Source organism: Triticum aestivum, chromosome 2D, assembly GCF_018294505.1.
Source record: "Triticum aestivum cultivar Chinese Spring chromosome 2D, IWGSC CS RefSeq v2.1, whole genome shotgun sequence".
In the NCBI taxonomy this organism is placed as follows: domain Eukaryota; kingdom Viridiplantae; phylum Streptophyta; class Magnoliopsida; order Poales; family Poaceae; genus Triticum; species Triticum aestivum.
The window spans coordinates 635,324,742-635,345,589 of NC_057799.1; the positions used below are offsets into that span (position 1 = coordinate 635,324,742).

At 45.6% G+C, this 20,848-nt stretch overlaps 1 protein-coding gene across 1 annotated transcript; it reads left to right on the forward strand.

Annotated features, from left to right (window-relative positions):
• The first annotated feature begins 9,539 nt into the window (after positions 1-9,539).
• On the forward strand, positions 9,540-13,808 carry LOC123050617 (uncharacterized). Its single transcript, XM_044473385.1, has 3 exons — positions 9,540-9,659; positions 10,649-12,582; positions 13,621-13,808. Exons 2-3 carry the CDS (start codon positions 10,673-10,675, stop codon positions 13,664-13,666), a joined length of 1,956 nt encoding a protein of 651 aa, XP_044329320.1. The 5' UTR covers positions 9,540-9,659; positions 10,649-10,672; the 3' UTR covers positions 13,667-13,808.
• The last annotated feature ends 7,040 nt before the right edge of the window (positions 13,809-20,848 follow it).

Sequence of the window (20,848 nt, forward strand, 5' to 3'; positions counted from 1 at the left end):
GAATATCTAAATTGTTGACACAGTACATTGAAAATGTTGACGAAAAATCAAATTTTAAAAAATAAAAAAATATTCATATTGGACTCATTTCGTAGAATTAATTTTAAACAATAGAATGGTTCATTGTATTTTTGGCAACTTTTGAACAACAGTTTGTTAAAGATTGTCCGTGCTTTCGAAGAATTGTTCGTAATTTCAGAAAAGGTTCAGAGTTTCAAATTTTGCTCGTGTTTTAAAAAATTGTTCGTAATTTCAACTTCTGTTCAGATTTTCCAAAATTTGTTCATAATTTCAAAATGTATTCTATTGTGTCAAAGATTATTCGTTTTTTCGTAAAATTGTTCGCATTTTAAACTATCTCAATTTTGAATAATGTTCGCGTTTACTAAAAAACTGTGTTCAAATTTCCAAAATAACTTTCAAATCTGTTGCTTTGCGTATTTCTTAATATTCCGCGCTGCTGAATTGTCGAGAAGGTACATTCAACCTAGTTGTTTGGCTCTTTGGTATTAGCACGTGTGGTCCTCACACTAGTAGAAAAAGGGGCTTTCGTTCGGGCCTGGCCAGCCCATTAGTCCCGGTTTTGACACGAACCGGGACCAATGGAGGCATTTGTCCCGGTTCATGAGCCCAGGGGGCCGGCCGGGGCCTCGTGGGCATTGGTCCCGGTTCGTCTGGGCCCATTTGTCCCGGCACTTGGCACGAACCGGGACCAATGGGCCTCGCTCCTGGGCCACAACCATTGGTCCCGGTTCGTGGCAGGAACCGGGACAGAAGGATGGCCTTTAGTCCCGGTTCCAGCCACGAACCGGGACAAATGAGTTGCCTATATATACCCCATTGCCGGTGAGCAGAGCACTCCATAGTGCTCTGTTTTTCGCTGGCCGGCGAGGAAGGGCATTTGGGTGCTCTAGCTCACCTCTTATGCATGTGAGGTGTTCGATGAAATGCCCGAGCCACACTACTTAAGCTTTCTCCTCTCGAAGCTCGACCTCCGAGCTCCATTTTTTCCGAGATTTGTCTAGGTTTAGCGGTCCGTCACGCCCCGTCCTCGTTTTCACTGCCGTCGATCGCCCGCGCCGATCTCGTCGCCGGCACCACCGTGGTGAGCCTCTTGTTCTTATCTTCTTTCTGAAAGAAAAAATCTTGCTTTAGATAGATACTTGTCTAATTTTCTTACTTTTGACACACATAATTATATATAATGCACGCAGATGAACCGGCAATGGATGTACGGTGACAGACACACCTCCGAGTACATTAAGGGCGTGCATAATTTTCTCGAAGTGGCTGAGGCAAACAAGCAGAATGGTTTTATGTGTTGTCCATGCCCTAATTGTGGGAATACGAGGTCTTACTCTGACAAGAAAATCCTTCACACCCACCTGCTTTATAAGGGTTTCATGCCACACTATAATGTTTGGACGAAGCACGGAGAAATAGGGGTTATGATGGAAGACAACGAAGAAGAAGAGGACGATGACAACTATGTGCCCCCTGAATACGGTGATGCTGCAACGGGGGAAGCTGAAGATCAAGAGGAACCAGACGATGTGCCCGATGATGATCTCCGCCGGGTCATTGTTGATGCAAGGGAAAAGTGCGAAAGTGAAAAGGAGAAGCTGAAGTTCGATCGCATGTTAGAGGATCACAAAAAAGGGTTGTACCCCAATTGCGAAGATGGCAACACAAAGCTCGGTACTGTACTGGAATTGCTGCAGTGGAAGGTAGAGAATGCTGTGCCTGACAAAGGATTTGAGAAGCTACTGAAAATATTGAAGAAGAAGCTTCCAAAGGATAACGAATTGCCCGACAGTACGTACGCAGCAAAGAAGGGCGTATGCCCTCTAGGATTGGAGGTGGAGAAGATACATGCATGCCCTAATGACTGCATCCTCTACCGCTGTGCGTACAAGGATTTGAACGCATGCCCGGTATGCGGTGCTTTGCGGTATAAGATCAGACGAGATGACCCTGGTGATGTTGAGGGCGAGCCCCGCAGGAAGAGGGTTCCTGCGAAGGTGATGTGGTATGCTCCTATAATACCACGGTTGAAACGACTGTTCAGAAATAAAGAGCATGGCAAGTTGATGAGATGGCACAGTGAGGACCGTAAGAAAGACGGGAAGTTGAGAGCACCCGCTGACGGGTCGCAGTGGAGAAAAATCGAGAAAAAGTACTGGGCTCAGTTTGCAAGTGACCCAAGGAACGTATGGTTTGCTTTAAGCGCGGATGGCATTAATCCTTTCGGGGAGCAGAGCAGCAATCACAGCACCTGGCCCATGACTCTATGTATGTATAACCTTCCTCCTTGGATGTGCATGAAGCGGAAGTTCATTATGATGCCAATTCTCATCCAAGGCCCTAAGCAACCCGGCCACGACATTGATGTGTACATAAGGCCATTAGTTGAAGAACTTTTACAGCTGTGGAATGGAAACGGTGTACGTGCGTGGGATGAGCACATCGGGGAAGAATTTGACCTAAAGGCGTTGCTGTTCGTGACCATCAATGATTGGCCCGCTCTCAGTAACCTTTCAGGACAGACAAAAAAGGGATACCACGCATGCACGCACTGTTTAGCTGACACCGAAAGTATATACCTGGACAGATGCAGGAAGAATGTGTACCTGGGCCATCGTTGATTTCTCCCGACCAACCATCAATGTCGAAAGAAAGGCAAGCATTTCAAAGGCGAGGCAGATCATCGGAAGAAGCCCGCCATGCGTACTGGTGATCACGTACTTGCTATGGTCTCTGATTTACACGTAATATTTGAAAAGGGTCCCGGCAGACTAGCTGTTCCAAATGACGCTGAGGGACGCGCACCCATGTGGAAGAAGAAATCTATATTTTGGGACCTACCCTACTGGAAAGAGCTAGAGGTACGCTCTTCAATCGACGTGATGCACTTGACGAAGAACCTTTGCGTGAACCTGTTAGGCTTCTTGGGCGTGTATGCGAAGACAAAAGATACACCTGAGGCACGGGAGGACCTGCAACGTTTGCACGAAAAAGACGACATGCCTCCAAAGCAGTATGAAGGTCCTGCCAGCTACGCTCTTACCAAAGAAGAGAAGGAAATCTTTTTTGAATGCCTGCTCAGTATGGTCCCGACTGGCTTCTCGTCGAATATAAAGGGAATAATAAATACTCTAGAGAAAAAGTTCCAGAACCTAAAGTCTCATGACTGCCACGTGATTATGACGCAACTACTTCCGGTTGCATTGCGGGGGATTCTACCAAAAAACGTCCGATTAGCCATTGTGAAGCTATGTGCATTCCTCAATGCAATCTCTCAGAAGGTGATCGATCCAGAAATCATACCAAGGCTAAGGAGTGATGTGGCGCAATGTCTTGTCAGTTTCGAGCTGGTGTTCTCACCATCCTTCTTCAATATCATGACGCACGTCCTAGTTCATCTAGTCGACGAGATTGTCATTCTGGGTCCTGTATTTCTACACAATATGTTCCCCTTTGAGAGGTTCATGGGAGTCCTAAAGAAATATGTCTGTAACCGTCTAGGCCAGAAGGAAGCATCTCCATGGGCCATCAAACAGAGGATGTCATTGGGTTTTGTGTTGACTTCATTCCTGGCCTTAAGAATATATGTCTCCCTAAATCGCGGTATGATGCGAGACTGACTGGAAAAGGCACGCTAGGAGCGGACTCAATAATATGCAGAGACGGGCATTCTTGGTCTCAAGCACACTACACAGTTCTACAGAACTCTACCTTGGTGACCCCGTATGTCGATGAACACAAGAACAGTCTGCGCTCCAAACACCCGGAGTAGTGTGACGACTGGATTACATGTGAACACATCAGGACTTTCAACAATTGGTTGGAAACACGTCTCAGAGGTGACAACACTGTTTGTGATGAGCTGTACTCATTGTCCAGGGGACCATCTTCGACTGTATTGACTTACAAAGGATACGAGATAAATGGGAATACATTTTACACGATAGCCCAAGATCAAAAGAGCACCAACCAAAACATCGGTGTCCGCTTTGATGCAACAACCGAGAGGGGAAAGGACACATATTATGGTTACATAATGGACATATGGGAACTTGACTACGGACATGATTTTAAGGTCCCTTTGTTTAAGTGCAAATGGGTCAATCTGTCAGGAGACGGGGTACAGGTAGACCCACAGTACGGAATGACAACAGTGGATCTGAACAATCTTGGGTACATTGACGAACCGTTCGTCCTAGCCAATGATGTGGCACATGTTATCTATGTGAAGGACATGTCTACCAAACCGAGAAAAAGAAAAGATAAGGAAGCGAATACATCATACGATGAGCCAAAGCGCCACATAGTTCTTTCAGGAAAAAGGGACATCGTGGGAGTGGAGGGCAAGACATACATGTCTGAAGATTATGAATAGTTTCATGAAATTCCTCCCTTCAAAGTCAAGGCTGACCCAAGCATCCTAATAAACGATGAAGATTATCCATGGTTACGGCGCAATAAGCAAAGCACACAAGCAAAAAAAAAGTGAAGACTTTCTCTCCACAACTATTATGATGATACCATGCCAACTTTCAACCTTTTCGTAGTTCATTTGAAATATGCCTGTTGTAACAGACGAGTTTCCGTATGAAATCTTGATACTTCGAAACAGATTGTCCGTTTTGTACACGAAGTGCATCTAATTTTTGCCGTAACCCTCTCAACTTTCTTGCACATGCTATGTGGGTGAAATGATGATACCATGCCAATTTTCAACCTTTTCGGAGTTCATTTGAAATGCTTTTCAATTTTCGGGTCTTATAGCTCAAAAAAGCAGTAAATGCATAAAAAATAATAAAATGCATAAAACTATAATATGTTATGATCAACTAAACAACTAAAATCAATTAAAATATTCTGTTATGATGAACTAAAATTAAACTATAATATTCTTCAATAGCAAAAAGAATCGACTAAAAAGCTTTTATAAAACTGTAATAGCAAAAGGAATCAACTAAAAAGCTTATATAAACCTCTAGTATTTTTGAAACTAAAATTATATAAAATTTATGCAACTTATATTAAAAAAGTATTTTTTTTTCAAAACATTAATAGCAAAAAAATTTAACAAAATCTGGTTTTGATTAAAACAGATATTTAAAATAACCTAAAATTACCTAATTGAGTATAATGATAAAACATATTAATATTAAATAGCAGGAAATGGAATCACTCAAAAATCTATTTTTATATTTACCTAAAATTCAAATTTTAAAACTAATGGCACTAACAGAAAGTTTATAATTTTTGTGACCTAAAAGCAAAAAGAAATCAATAAAAAACTATAAGTATTTAGTTTTAAGTAGAAAAAAAGGAGGACGAGCACGTCCGTCGCTACATGGTTGCGTTGGAGGGCAGGTTCGACAATACCTGGCAGGTTCTTCAGGGATCTCACTGGAGCTGTGATTCTGTGATGGTTCCTTCCCTTTGGGTGTCCACCGCCCGGGCCGATACCCGTCGGGCGCTACGGTTCTAGCTGTACTAGCGATGCTATATATATGTATGATAGTATTCGAGGTGTATTAGTGATAATATTCGATGATGTACAGACGGAAGAGAGGATGTAGTTTTGCTTATAATTTAATGCATGCTAATTTGAATACTACTTTATTTTACGATTTGGTTTTGCTTATTGAATGCTCAAATTGGAAAACTACTCCTACTTTGAATGCTAAAATTGGAGAGCACCATGCAAGGCGTATGCATATGATTAGTTGATAGCTTATAGGGTTTTTGTTGTCATAGAAATCTAGGAGCCCCCCTCCATCATCGCCGCCGTCGTCCCCGTCACCGACCCCCTCCGACCTCGAGGTGAGACCAGCCAAATCCTTTTTTAGAAAGATAATTAAACGATATTTCGGGTTGACTTTAAGTCTGTCGAGTCTCCACCATATATGAGAGGACGAAGAATCCCGACTGTTGTCGTGGGGTAGCTTCTCCTTCGTTCCCGTGTGCTAGACAATTTGGTGTAATGCACTCGGAAATGAAAGGAGGAGCTACCATCACCGACGGTCACAAATGTCAGAGAGGAATCAGTGAGGGAGAGTTCCACCATATATATATGAGAGGACGAAGAATCCCGACTGTTGTCGTGGGGGTCGCTTCTCCTTTGTTCCCGTGTGCTAGCTAGACATTTTGGTGTAATGCACACGGGGACAAAGGGAGGAGCGACCATCACCAACGGTCGAATGTATACACCACGTGAGCTGAGAGTTTTCAAGAAAAGACTCGACAGAACGATAGTCAACCCGTGATGAATAATAATGATCTAATTTAGTTTTTGTAGTACATAGATTTAATTGTACAAGTTTAATCTTTGAATTATGAACGTAGGAAATGTCGTCATCGGACGACGAAAGTCTCCCGGGGGAGTGCGACTGGTGCCACGACGATCGAGGTTTGTGCGACAGGCCTTACCTGGACGATGATCGGCGCTTCAGCATTAAGCTCGAGGAGACCTTCGATGTTGAAACGGTACGCAACGGCGACAAGTGTTTTTTTCATAATTAAGCATGACTTCAACTATTTCAACGTGTAATTTTCATCTTTTACAATTCGAGTATAGCTTATCCCATGCCATGCAAGACACTATGTCTTGGAGAGGATGGATTTTGAAGACCATGAAAATTTTGAAACGAAGAAAATTCACCTAAGGACACATCATGATGTGGATTTTGAAGTAAATCTGTATAATGCTGAGAGCGTAACTCATTTTGGTTGCAAAAATTGGGAAGCATTTTGCAAGATGTATGGTTTTGATGAGGGTATGCTTGTCACCATGGATCTTGGTAATCCTGACATCGACCAAGACAATATGGACATTTGGGTCCTTGTTGATACACCTCCAGTTCTACCGGTATGTGAGTTTCTAAAACATAGTTAATTATTAACTAATTTATATTGTTTATTTCAAAATAGTTGACAACTTATTTCCATTGACAACTTATTTTGATTGTTCAAACAATGTGCGGAACATGGTAGACAAAACCCACTACACCGATGGCTCCGAGTTAACTTATCAGGAGAAAAATCATCTGGTCGGATTTTGTACTGATCTTGAGAATTACAATATCTACAATCAAACTCCTCAACATTATGGTCAATACGTGCCACTAGTGCATGTGTTGAACTACGGTAACTACCATGGAGATACCATGATAAGATTTTTTACTATTACGACATCCGTGCATCTTTTGCATACTTCTAAAAGTAGTACATCATTGCTAACTATGAAGTTATTACTATGTTTTTCAACAGAGAATCCCAGAGGATTGTGTGCCTCATTTGATGTATCAGAATGGCAGCCTTCGTGTTTTGAACATATATCCAGGTCATCCTACGAATCTCAACTGTCCATACCGGATTTCTAGAAGAAGTGGAGACATGCTAATCAGAGAATGGAAAAAATATATGGACAGTCGTAAGGAGGTTCTTGGAAGAAAAAGGAAGCACGACGCAATAACTGGAGACGGGATGATCTCCATTCTCCATAATGGAGAGTCAGGGTCTATATTGTTTTATGCTATTTTACCTTAAATAGAGTATTTAGGTCCTGCCTAATACTGATGATCATGTGCTAAGAACAATTAAGTAGGGTTGGTTGGATGACTATGAGGATGATGATCGTATGACTTGTTATTAATAACGAGTAGAAGTTGTATGATGATGATTAGTAGGACTTGTTATTATGATGATGCATGATGCGAGCATGAAGAGTTATTATATATCTGTGGGTGAAATGAACATGGATTGGATTGAAGTGAAGGCAACATGCATGTGGTGCATGTCGAAAGTAGTACAATCCAAACTTGATCAAGTTAGGATTAGTATTACTTTCGATATGCACCACATGTTGCCTCACATCAATCTAAGTCATGTTTAGGCATAGCAGTAGCAGTAGCACGGAGATAAGAGAGGACACATCTCTCTATTAGCTACCTATAACAACCTAAATTAACACCCAAAATCCCTAAACCACCTCCTTTAAAAAAAAAGCCAGCCCCTGAAATGCTGACGCGTGGAAGATTATTGGTCCCGGTTGGTGCTACCAACCGGGACCAAAGGCCATCCTGCCTGGGCTCGCCGGAGCGGCCACGTGAAGGTCCATCTGTCCCGGTTAGTATAAGAACCGGGACTAAAGGCCTAGGGCATTAGTAACGACCCTTTAGTCCCGCTTCCCCAACCAGGACAGATGGGCCTTATAAACCGGGACAAATGGCCCTTTTTCTACTAGTGTCAGTTCAAGTACTGACCCACCATACATACGAAAATATGTACAATCTGCCAAAGTCCATATTGCTCCTTATACATTTTGTGAGGGGGTTGTATCGAAGCAGGACCCATTCATTTATTAGTATTGTTCTATTATAATCACTCAATAGTGCTTGTTTTTACTCTGCGTTGCATGTCGGGCAGGTGCCATCTTTTTCTACGTGGCAACACCAGCAGACACGGCACGACACGGGAGCATTCTTTGTGTTGAGGAAAAAATAAAGGTTGGAAAATTCGATCTGCTGCTTTCTCACGTGCCTGCCAGCACGTCGCGTTCCTTCCCTTGTTAGGGCATGACCAATGTATAGCGTCATGATGATGTCCCATGTAAGATCATATATCAAGGAAAGTAGTTTCGGATAGGGAAGTGGGATCCTCTGCAAGAGGTAGGTGCTTGGGGAGAAAAAATGTGATCCGATGTAAAAAGCTGAAAAAGTTGAAGTGAGGAATAGAGATGCATATGAATTAAAGTTTCTACTTTCTATTTCTTGATAAGGCTCACTAGTAGTATTTTGCGTTGGGGAGAAAAAAAAATCAATGTAGCTGCCTCAAGCTACTTTTTCTGATGGGGCATCTGTATCTATATGCCACTATTGTACATGCCCTTAAGCGCGGTACGATTTTATGATCAAGATTTCGCTCTTCTACTAAAAGCCATATCTTGTACTACTCGTCTACTTGTGCCACTGTTCTGCTGGGACTGGATCCAGGCGTTGCACCAACATAATTCAGGCCTTGGGCTTTAGCAACTGTTTTCGCATTCACAACTTGTGCTTTCATTTTTATCACATATAAATGGTGTTTTCCCCCCTTGGGGCTCCGTGTCTCGCTGACCTGCGGGTCCCGGCAACGCATAGCGACGAATCTGACATACTACAAAGAAGCACGACGTATCTGCCTGAGAAATATTGCTGTGGCCGCGACGCAGAGTACCAGCAGCGCGAAAGAAGGAAGGAGAAAAACAGCAATGCGCCGATCGAGTCGTCGTCGGACGGCAGATCGCTTGCTTGGAGCTGGGCGACGGGAAAGCATCGACCATGGATGGGTCTCTCTTTACGTCTTCAAGCTAGGTGCCCTCCTCCTTTGCTCTAGCTGCAAGAAACGTACGTATCAGACAAAGCACACCAGCGACGAGAGTGCCATACGTCTCGAATCCAGTGCCTCAATTCATCCTCACACCTTCAGCCTCTCCTCTAGCTGCGAATATATAGATTGACGAAAGCGTGGGACTAGTTAATTCCTCGCGATCCAAGCATAGCAATGCAGCACAGCTAACTAGCTGGTTTGAGAGCACAAAACGTACGTGAAACCTCGGCCACTTGGCTCGAGGAAAGTGATCCAAGGGACCGACTAGTACATCCAAGGTATGCATATTTGGTCTTCTATATCAATATATTTCTATTTGGAAGAACTGTACTACAGTCATATACTAGTCTTCGATACACTAGTCTTTCTTTGTGATTTTCTCCTCCAACGGATCCTTACCGATGATCCATATTTATCTCAAATAGGCAAGCATATGTGACACCTCAATATGTAACCATCCATGCCAATGAAAAGACTGATCTCAACACGTAATCATGCATGAGAACATGATTTTCATTATATTATACTCCTTATATTTTTTTAACACATATTTTACAAACATACAATTAACGTATGTATTGTTAGTTATCGTTCCCACGTATTAATCCAAATATTTAAGTTTCATATAAACAAATCTCATTATTAGTCTACAATGTTTATATATTTTTTGAATAACTGTACCACATGTTCATTAACCAGTACTCTACACAGTAGTCTTTGTGATATTCTCTTCTTCATGTTCAATGTTTCTTTTTCGAAAAAGAAATGTTTTAATTTCCACGTACGAACGCCTCGCCCTTCCTAGCTATCTGGTTTTTTAAAAGTTTGTTCATAACTTTCAATATCATATTAGCTCCAGCCTGCGGAGAGTTATATATCATGAATACACACATTAGGGAATAGTGCCAAAGAAATATAGGCCCGCTTCTGCAAACGAATAAAACTAACTGCTAGCCTGAAATTCTGCTCGCGGTTTTCTTTGGTGTGCGAGCAATGAATTCTAAGGTTCTACCAAGTCTAGCTAGTTCCGTCCGATTTTCACTTTTGAAAAGAAAATGTCCTTCTTCTGTCCAATCAATTCTAACCAAGTCCTGACGTTGAAGTTCCCTGTTTTCTGGTTACTATTTTTCCCTTTGACATCCTGCGAACAAAGACGGCCCTAACAATTAAATTTACACATATTAGTTATGTTGCTGATGAGTGTATACATAGTTCTTTATGTTACAAATTGAATCCGCACTGAAATTATTATTGTACCATGCGTCAGGTGGCCGGTCTGGCCTGGGACAAAATGGTGGGGGGTTTGATCAAAGTATTCAATGAGTGGGAGATCCAGCTACTTGTGCTCCTCAGCTTCACACTACAATTGTTCCTCTTGTTTGCTGGAAACCTTCGGCGCCGCAGGTCCAATGGGTTCCTACGGGTCCTCATTTGGTTAGCTTTCTTGGGGGCAGACTTGGTAGCAGTTTATGCCCTTGGCCTTCTCTCACGACGAGAGAACAACATCACCACCATCATTGACAAGGGAAGCCAACCACTAGCTTTCTTTTGGGCACCATTTCTCCTCATCCACCTTGGTGGACAGGACACAGTTACCGCCTTCTCCATGGAGGACAACAACTTGTGGCTGAGGCATTTGCTGAATCTGGTGGTGCAAGTTGTCCTAGCATTCTATGTTTTCTGGAGATCCATCAGAAGCTTAGACAGCTTGGGGTTTCTCACTTCAGGTGTCCTTGTGTTTGTTGCTGGAATTATCAAGTATGGAGAGAGAACATGGTGTCTTAAGCGTGGGAGTCTTAAAGGCCTTGAGAGCTCAACACGGGTCCTAACAACATGGAGTTTTCTGCATCTGGATCCTGCTATTCAGGGCTATTCTAAGGCTGTTTATGATGCTCTCAGGTCAGTGTCATATGCCCTCCACATCTTTTCAGCACGTGGTTACTGTATGAGCAACTTCTACCCGCCAGGAGACATCAACCAAACGGTGAAGATAGGGCGGCTTCAGCTTGGCCTAGTGTACGACGAGCTCTACACAAAGGCTGTTGTACTCAGAACAAAGAGCGCCATGATATTCAGATACATCTCTCAGTTATCCATTGTTGTTGCTTTTGGGCTCTTCCACGCAATTGTAGACAAACAGAGGTATGCCAAAGTCGACATTGCAATCACCTATTCACTATTTATCGGAGGATTTTTCATAGAAGTCTGGTCAATAATACTTAATTCCACGACATCACCACGGACGTGGTTGATGTTGAAGCGCCGGAAGTGGGAGAGGCTTGCGAAGTTGTCCTGGTTTATTTTTTCCAATGATATCATTGGCTTGTCGGAGAAGAAGCAACGGTGGCCAAGTTCAATCGGACAGTACGACCTTGTAGGTTGGATGAATGGTACCCGAGGGACTAGATTCAGTCAACGAGTGATGACCGTGGTCATAAGGGTGTTCGTTGGTTTCTTTGGTGGCGAGAAGGTGAATATATTTTGGATGAGCAAAGTGTTAGACACCTGGTACATGGATGCTGATGAGATGACCATGGCGTGTGTTGCAAAGGAGATTATTGTCTTAGATTATGAACTCAGAGGGATGCCCACTCGAGAATGGCCAAATGTTGGCTCGATGTTGGCAAAAAGGATGCAGGGTTTTGAACAATTTTTTGCTAGGACTGTCGTGGAGATGCATGTTCTGACTGAGTTACTCTTGAATAAATACTCCCGTCTTTTAGATTCAGACATGGTAGCATCAGCAGAAGATTATGGTAGTATGGTGCGGGTATGCCGTAAACTATCCAACTATATGATGTACCTTTTGGTTGCCCACCCTACCATGCTGCCACTCACTACCAGCACTGCAGGTCTGTGGATAAATTTTCAGAGCCCATATAAGGTGAGCGATTTGTCAAAGGAAATGGACAAGTACGATCTCCAGCCAACCAAGGAAACAATAGAGGAGATGGTACACATGTGGATGAGGATTCTTCTCTATGCCGCTAGCAAGTCCAGGGCAGAGTTGCACGTGGCGCAACTGGCCAACACGGGAGGGGAGCTCATCACCTTTGCCTGGCTAGTCATGGCTTTCTTCCAGATTGGTGATACCCAAAGGAGAAGGATTTCTATCATGAAAACACCTAATGGAGAGACCAACGCTGAATCGAAGGCTTACGCCTTCGACGTCATTGCAAGTACAAGCGAGCATGGCAGTAGGTATGTACAATAAACTACTCATCCTACTCCCATCGTTTATTTATATGCGAGTAATTCAACTACCTCTCCTCACCAGCAAGCTGTCTCGAATATTAGTCTTCTTCTTTATTTTTAAGAAAAACTCCCTTATTATTGCACCTATATATGTTTCATTAACTCCACGTTTTACCGCCATTGAGAAAACAAGTCCTAACCTGACAAGGTGACCCAGTTGTTAGGTCCATGTGTCATATGACTAGAAATCCACATGTACGCTGCATATCCCCCCCAAAAAATATGCACGCCGCATCAAAGTGAGTTAATAAGTGGTCAAAATGATTTTTATAAATCTACTATATCTAAATAGCTAGCCCGAATTCTTTGCCTTCTCCTTGAGCCACATCACCCAAATTAATTTAGCCATTGGATATGATAGATCCATCTATAATAGCCATTAGATCTACTCCCTCCGTTCCAAAATAGGTCTATCAACTTTGTACTAACTTTATAATAAGTGTCTTAGCTCTAGTACAAAGTTGTACAACAATTATTATAAAGTTGAGACACTTATTTTAGACGGAGAGCACCAAGCGCATGCAATAAGTGACACATGCATGCAAAAAAGCATGCAGATGTGGTAAAATCTATGTTAGTTGAAAAAAAAATTAACGATGCATGCATGTAGCTCACAATACGGTGCTCCATGAAAGAAAACTGAGGTGTGCATTTATATTTTGTTTTGTTTTGCTCCATTCTCAACTTATACATAGAGACACACATTTGTTTATTTTCAAAATATTGGTAAAAAATCACATCTTGCTGCAGGAGAAATTTTAAAGACACTGGCTAGATTGATTGGTTCAAACATTTTTTATCATGCAACTTTTATTTTATATAAATTCACGCAGCAGTGCGCGGAGTAGTATTATGAAAAATCACGCCTCACTCGTTTAACTCCGGTTAGCCGGTACTTGTTCCAAGTAGTTTGTAGAATTATAGAGGATTATTTATTTATTGAGAACAGCAGTTGAATATGAGTTTTCTTTGTGGATATTACAGCAGGCCTTCGTCGTCACCGGATGAAAGGGCCGTCGTCATCGAGTGAAAATCAGGCAAAGCTACCGTACGTACCTACAGCACGCAGATTCCAAGTGCTTGTTTTTATTTTATTCATTCACATGTGTTTCCCTTCAATACATTCTGCTTCTGTGTGTACTTTTGCTTAAAATGGTTTGCTGTCTTGTAATTTGCGTGTCATCAAATAAAGCACTGTATATGTGCTCGCACTGGGCTTGTATTTTACAATTGAATTACTATATTGAATTGAAACCTCTCTAATCATTTGTATTTATATATATATATATATATATATATATATATATATATATATATATATATATATATATATATATAATATAAAGTCTGTTCAACACTGCCGGATGGGGGGTAGGGGCCGGTTTCGCCTGCTCGTCCGTTGGCGTCGCAGGTCCCTGCGCCTGCACCGGCACGCGCGCACCGCTTTGTTCCGTAGAGGCATCGAGCAGTAGTTGACGCTCCTAGACGGCCGATCGACATGGCCGGTTGCGGAGCCCATCTGCCCTTCTCTGCGGCATGGCTCGCTCGCTGCAACCGGAGAGGGTTGGATCGGATCGGGGCAGTTTCAAGCTTTCGTTCAGCTCGATGAATATACCCGAAGTGGTTGCCAGCTGCTCGGCCAGATGGTCCAAAACACATGGCGCCAGCTGATCGGATCGGGGCAGTTTCAGGCTTTCTTTACCGGTCAAATGCGTAAAAAAATTTCAAATTCATTTTCTCTCTCAATGTTGTGTATTTTTTTAGAATTTAGAAACATTTCCTCAAATTTGCATAACTTTTTCAATTCGTTCGTGAACATTTTCCAAGAAACGAAAAGTTTTTCATATTCGTGGACTTCTCTCAGTTTTTGTGAGTTTTTTTAATACATGATTTTCCACATTTTGTGAACTTTTCTTCAAAACTTGATTTTTTAAAAATTCAAAAAGGTTTTCCATATTCTTAGAGTATTTCTTAAATTTGTGATTTTTTTAAAAGCACAAACTTTTTTAAAATTTATGATTTTTTTTTCAGATTTATGATTATTTTATAAAGTTACCGGTCAACCGATGAACGAATGAGCAAGGTGGGAGAAGACCCGAGCGAGCCAATAGCTGGCGTTTTGTTGGGTCGGCGCACGCAAGAGAGGCCAGTGAGCGCGAGCTCGCTAGGCAGCGCCATTATAGTACAGCATGCGCGCAACGCTGTGTTGTTTTGCCAGCGACCCACTATAGGCATATGCATATCAGAATCAAACATGCGGCCGGTTCATCGGTAAGTCATTTCTGAGCTCGAGCTCATCTACGCCCCATGAACACTAAATTTCTGGGCACCGAATCGCTGCTTCCAGGTTCATCCCATACTGCAATTTGGTTGGGCATACAATAATCGACAGTAAGATGTAGCTGCAATCAGATCTGAAAATGGACAACAAACTTGAAAAACTGTCTGAAAACCGAGACGAGACGCCGACTCGGCAAGACCGAGTGACCGACACATGTTTTCTTGAGAAAAGCACTGCAAAATGCGATACTCAAGGGCCCTGCTGGCTGCTAGCCGGTTGAGTTGGCCGTCGCCAAGACATTGACTGTTGACAGCACATAAAGAAGGTTTTGTGAGCACACCCAGCTTGCCCAGCCGTACGTGCTTATCATGACGCTTTGAGGCGATGAGCATATACTATTGATCAAGAAATCCACCGCTGGCACGCCCATCGCTCTCGCCGACATTGCATGCATGGCTTGGTCATAGACAGCTCCACTTCATTACACGCCCTTCCCCGTTCCTTTTCTTCACCCTTGTTGTCTCTCTCGTAGCGAAAGGCATGGCACTGGAAGGAAGGAAGGAAGGAAGGGGAGACGGCCGGGGTTCATCCATCCATGATCCATACCACCTTTCTCTATTTTGCGTGCCAGCTAGGAGTAGTGGCCATGCATGGCCGGTCCGCTGGTGGGTACGTACTTGAATGAAAGATGACACGGGATATCAAACGTGAGGTGCGCTCTATCGCTTGGATTTGACCATATGGCGATGTTGCTGGCTAATGGCCGGTCGGTCGGTCGCTAATGGCGACACACACTGCTTGGTTCCGTTTGTGCACAACAGCTAGCTGTGCGAGGGTGACTCGTAGCGGCGGTCGCGCTTCGGTCGCTGCGGCGGCGGACAGCGACCGTGCAGGACCAGCACGTGCACCCACAGTCACAGATTCCAAGTACACTAGCTCGATCATAACGGCCGGTCTCGAGCATGAAAGATACTCTACGTTGTTGCTCCATTGCGTGCCGGCATGTCATGGCCAAGGCCTCGTGACAGCTTACCTTGTCGACCGCGTGCCTGCGGCATTAGGTTGAAGTTGCATCTGGCGGCCATGCTGATTACCCGACGGCAAGTACATAGGCCGATACGCCAACCTGGCCGACCGATCGAGCCGCCGCTGGCGCCGTCGTTGTCGCGGCTGGCCGAAACGGCCGGCCGGGTTCATCAGCTGCACACGTTCGTTCGCTGCATCTGCAGAGAGGCAGGCTAGTCAATTCTTCCTCTCTCGGGTCGCAAGCATACTGCAGCAGTTGGGTGAAGCTGCTCGACTCCTCAATCAGATGCTCCCAAACCCATGCGTGCCGTGTTATTGAACATTATCAGTACATGCCCGTCCCCACTGTTTTTGACGTGAACAGCAGGAGCTCTGCTTTTGCATTTAAGAAGGGTAGAGAAAGTCATTACAACATGTAGTCGGCCAAGGCAGAGAGCCTTGTCGACGACCGCCAACTCGGCCAAGGCAGGAAACCTTGGCGGCCCTCAAAAGGCAAGGGCAAGAGAAGAGAAAGAAAACAACAAAAAAGCTGGAAAGAAGACAATTTCCTCCTCCAGCGGTCAGCCCTCGATGGTCACAGGGCTGGTGGCCTCGTAGAAAACTCGAGCCTCATCTCGTATCATTCCAGCAAGGGCAACCGGCGTCAGCTCCTTCTGCTCGAAAATCCTTCTATTTCTTTCCTTCCAGATGTTCCATGCAATCTAAGCCGCTAACGTGATTTGCTCCTTATTCCTCTCCTTTGTCCCCCTGCCTTCACAAAGGCTGGTCCACCATTCCCTAATGGTTGCAGCCGACGGAGCCCTTATTGCCATTCTCCCAGTACCTCCTTGAAACTGCATCCAGACCTCTTTGGCAAAACAGCAGCCTAGGGTGATGTGATCCGCCGTCTCATTTTCTTGGTCACACAGAGCACACATTGCATTATGTGGCCATCCCCTTGCTTGCAAGGCGATCGGCGGTCCAGTTCCTGTTTTGGAGCAACAGCCATAGGTAAAACTTGACCTTCCCCTCCATCTTACTCTTCCATATTTTGGCCAGATCAGGTTTGACCACTCTTGCCACAAATTGTATGTCATAAGCAGAGGCTGCTGAGTAGCGCTGGTTTGCAGTTAGGTCCCAGCAGATCTGGTCTTTGCCGTCCGTGAGATGCATCAATTGCACTTCTTCCCAGAGCCGCACGAACTGGTTGAGCTGCTCCTCCATTGTCATTCTCGGCAGTCCATGCATCCATCTCCTGCTGTGGATCGCCTCCCGCACCGATATCTTCTTGAACCTGGCTAGTTGATACAGCTCTGGAAAGATCATGCATGGGGCTTCCCCATTTAGCCATCAGTCCGTCCAGAAAGCAGCCGTTCGCCCATCCCCCAGCATGATCCAAGTGCAGCTCGCAAACAGCTGCTTGTCCTTCTCATCGCATGGCGTCGGCGATCCCTTCCATGGCCTGTCTTCCTCAGCCCAGCGAAACCATTCCCATCGCAGCCGGAGGGCCCGACTAAAACATTCAATGTTCTTCACCCCCAGCCCTCCATTCTTTATTGGGGAGCAGACTTGTGCCCAATTTACAAGGCTTCGCCCCCCAATGTTTGTATCGTCCGCCTCCCAAAGAAAATTCCTCCTCAGCTTATCCACCTTCTTGATAAACCATTTGTCCGGGGGAAAAGCAGTCAAGAAGTATGTTGCCGTAGCCGTGATCACCGAATTTGTGTAAACCAATCTGCCCTTCCTGTTCAGAAGCCAGCCTTTCCTTAAGGACAGCTTACCAGCAATCTTATCGATCAGCGGCTGCACCTCTATCCTCTTCGGTTTTCGCACTCCCAGGGGCAGCCCCAAGTATTGACAGGGGAGAGATCCTTGGGCAATCCAGCAGGCCCTAGCAACTGTTTCAGATCATTGTCCAAGCAAGCAATTGGGTATGCCACCGATTTACTCAGGTTTGTTCTGACGCGTTTCCAAACATCTCCAAGATGGCAGTGACGGCGGACATCTCTTCATGTGCCGGGTTGATGAACAGGGCCGCATCATCCGCATAGAAACTGGCCCGGAATCTTGCCACCCGCGTCCCTAGCGGCTTCAGAATGTTCCTCTCCGTTGCCCTCACAAGCAGCCTCTGCAGTGGCTCCATAGCAATGATGAAAAGCAGAGGGGACAGCGGGTCTCCCTGCCTCAGGCCACGGAGATGAACAAAAGGCGATCCGGGCGTTCCATTCAACAGAATTCTGGAAGAGGACGACGCCAATATCAAAGCAATCATGTCTCTCCATCTCTGTCCAAACCCCATTGCCTCCATCACCTCCAACAGATATGCCCAGGAGACTGAGTCGAAGGCCTTGGCCACGTCCAATAAGGAACACGAGCGGTGATTTTGCCGAGTGAGCCGCTTTTATCACATTCTTGACATAAAGAAAATTGTCCTGGATTGACCTTCCTCGAATAAAAGCGCTCTGATTATGCGTGACCAAATTGTGTATCTCTGGAGCCAGCCGAGCGGCGAGCATTTTGCTTACAAGCTTTGGAACGCTGTGCATGAGGCTCACAGGCCGAAAGTCTCCGGGGTCCTGAGCATTGTCCCGTTTAGGGATTAGCACGATATTTGCCGTGTTGAGCAGATCCCAATTCCTCCCTCTGAGATTGTAAACACAGTTAACAGCCGCTAGTAAATCCTGTTTGATGGTCGGCCAGGCTCTCTTAAAGAAAGCCCCCGTGAACCCGTCGGGCCTGGCGCCTTCTCGCCATGGGTCTCTTTGATCGCTGACAGCAGCTCCGCCTCCGTAAACGCCCCCTCCAGGTGATCCAGCTGTCCACGCGGCAGTCCCAATTCCTCCCAGTTCAGTGTTTCAGTTCGCCCAAACGACGATCCCATGAGTCCCTTGAACCGCTCCTTCAGAATCTCAGCCTTTCCAGCATGGTCAGCGAACGGCCCCTCCCTTCCCAAGAGGACTGGTATGTGGTTCTTACGCCGGCGGCCACTCGCTCACATGTGAAAAAACCTGGTGCTGGCATCTCCCTCTTTGATCTCCGCCAGTCTTGATTTCTGCCTCCATCGGGCCTTATCCACCGCCGCAAAGCCCAACAGCTTGGCTTTGAGCAGACTCCGTAGGCGCCTTTCCTCGCCAGTTAGCTCCCGGTCCTCCTGGGCAAGGTCAAGTCGGAAGATCACTTCGCTCGCCAGCCCCGACATGAAAACAGCCCATCTCTTCTTGTTTTTGTTCCAAGCCCTCAGTGCCTTCGCAGTCCTTGACAGCCTTGTGTGGAGCACCCTAATGGGGTCCCTCGATTGGACCTCTCTGCCCCATGCCTGGGCCACAATTGCGTCAAAATCAGGGCACTTGAGCCAATGGTTCTCAAATCTAAACGCGCTGTGATGGGATGCATCCATCGGACTGAGAACCAGCGGGCAATGGTCGGAGATATTTGTTGAGGCCGGGGTAAGCTGGTAGTGAGGGAACGCCGCTTCCCACTCGCTGGAAACCATCACCCGATCAATCCTTGTGAGAGTTGCATTCCCACGCTCGTTTGACCATGTAAATCTCCTGCCAAGCAGGGGAAACTCCATCAACTCCAGCTCATCAATGGCTGCCCTGAACCGGCCCATCATCCGCAGGTTGACGCTATTTTTGTTCTTATCAGAAGCTCTCGCGATCAGGTTGAAATCCCCCATCATCATCCATCTTGGCAGCATGTGCTGTTTGGTCCTCTTCATTTCATCAATGAACCGGGTTTTGTCATCATCTTGCTGAGGCCCATACACCCCGGTGATCGACCAGCAGAAACCATCGGCCCTTCTCCTAACTGTCCCCGAGATCGAGAAATCCCCAGCCGCAAGTGGTTCCACCTCAATCTAATAGTCCTCGGAGCAAGCAATGAGTACGCCCCCTCTCGACCCAGCCGCAGGCAGCGCCATAGTAGCCTGGTTCGCGGGTCGATGGTGCGATCCCTGACCCGGGGTCGATCGACCCGGATCGAGGGTCGGGGACGAGGTAGGGTCGAGCTGGGTCGCTGGATGAGTCACGATCCCGATCGATGGGTGCTGATCCAGATTGGTATGGAAGAAGCAAAGAGAAATTGCGCCTTACCAGGGCACTAGGGCGGGGCGATCTGCCACTTGGCTGCCGGCGGCCGGCCAAAGAGCTGTCCGCTGCCATAGTCGGTCTCTCCAGTCCTGCTCCCTCCAAACATCAAACGAGATCGGCAACCCGCTTGAGAATCCGTGGCTGGAAGGTGGAGGTGCTGGACGGCTAGAGGATTGGACATGGATCCATGACGTACTGGTCCGCTGCAGCTTTGCCAAGGAAGCGAAGAAGACAAGAGGGATTGGAGAGGAACATCACGCTTCGTGTGCAAGAAACAGGCAGTTGAGAAAATCACGCCCAAGCAGCCGTCATTTGACTTACGAGCCTTTAATGATGATAATTTAATGAAAATAGTTATTAGACGCGCAAATTCTGGGGATTTAGGAATGTATCGACCCGGATTTTCGACCCGGTTGTAGCGGGGTCGCGTCCCGCGATCCCAAATAGCGTCCCGAAGAAGAGTAGCCTTCTTTGACCCTCGATTTCAACCGTGGCGATCCGCGTCCCGCGACCCCGTTCCTCGACCCGATCGACCCAAATTTCTGGCAACTATGGGCAGCGCAATGAAACTGTCAGCAAATCTCGGCCCAAGCGTCTCCGCCACAATGCTGCGTGACATGTCACATATCTTTGTCTCTTGCAAACAGACAATGCTGCACTTAAGATCAGCAACAAAAATCTGGATAGCCCTCCTCTTCGCGGGGTTATTTATCCCCCTCACATTCCAATTCAGATAGACGCAATCCATAAAGCAAACAGGGGGAACTCAGCTACAACACATCTCTGCGGCAGCACTACCTCGCAGCCGCAACACAAACCGCCGGAGCTAACACCA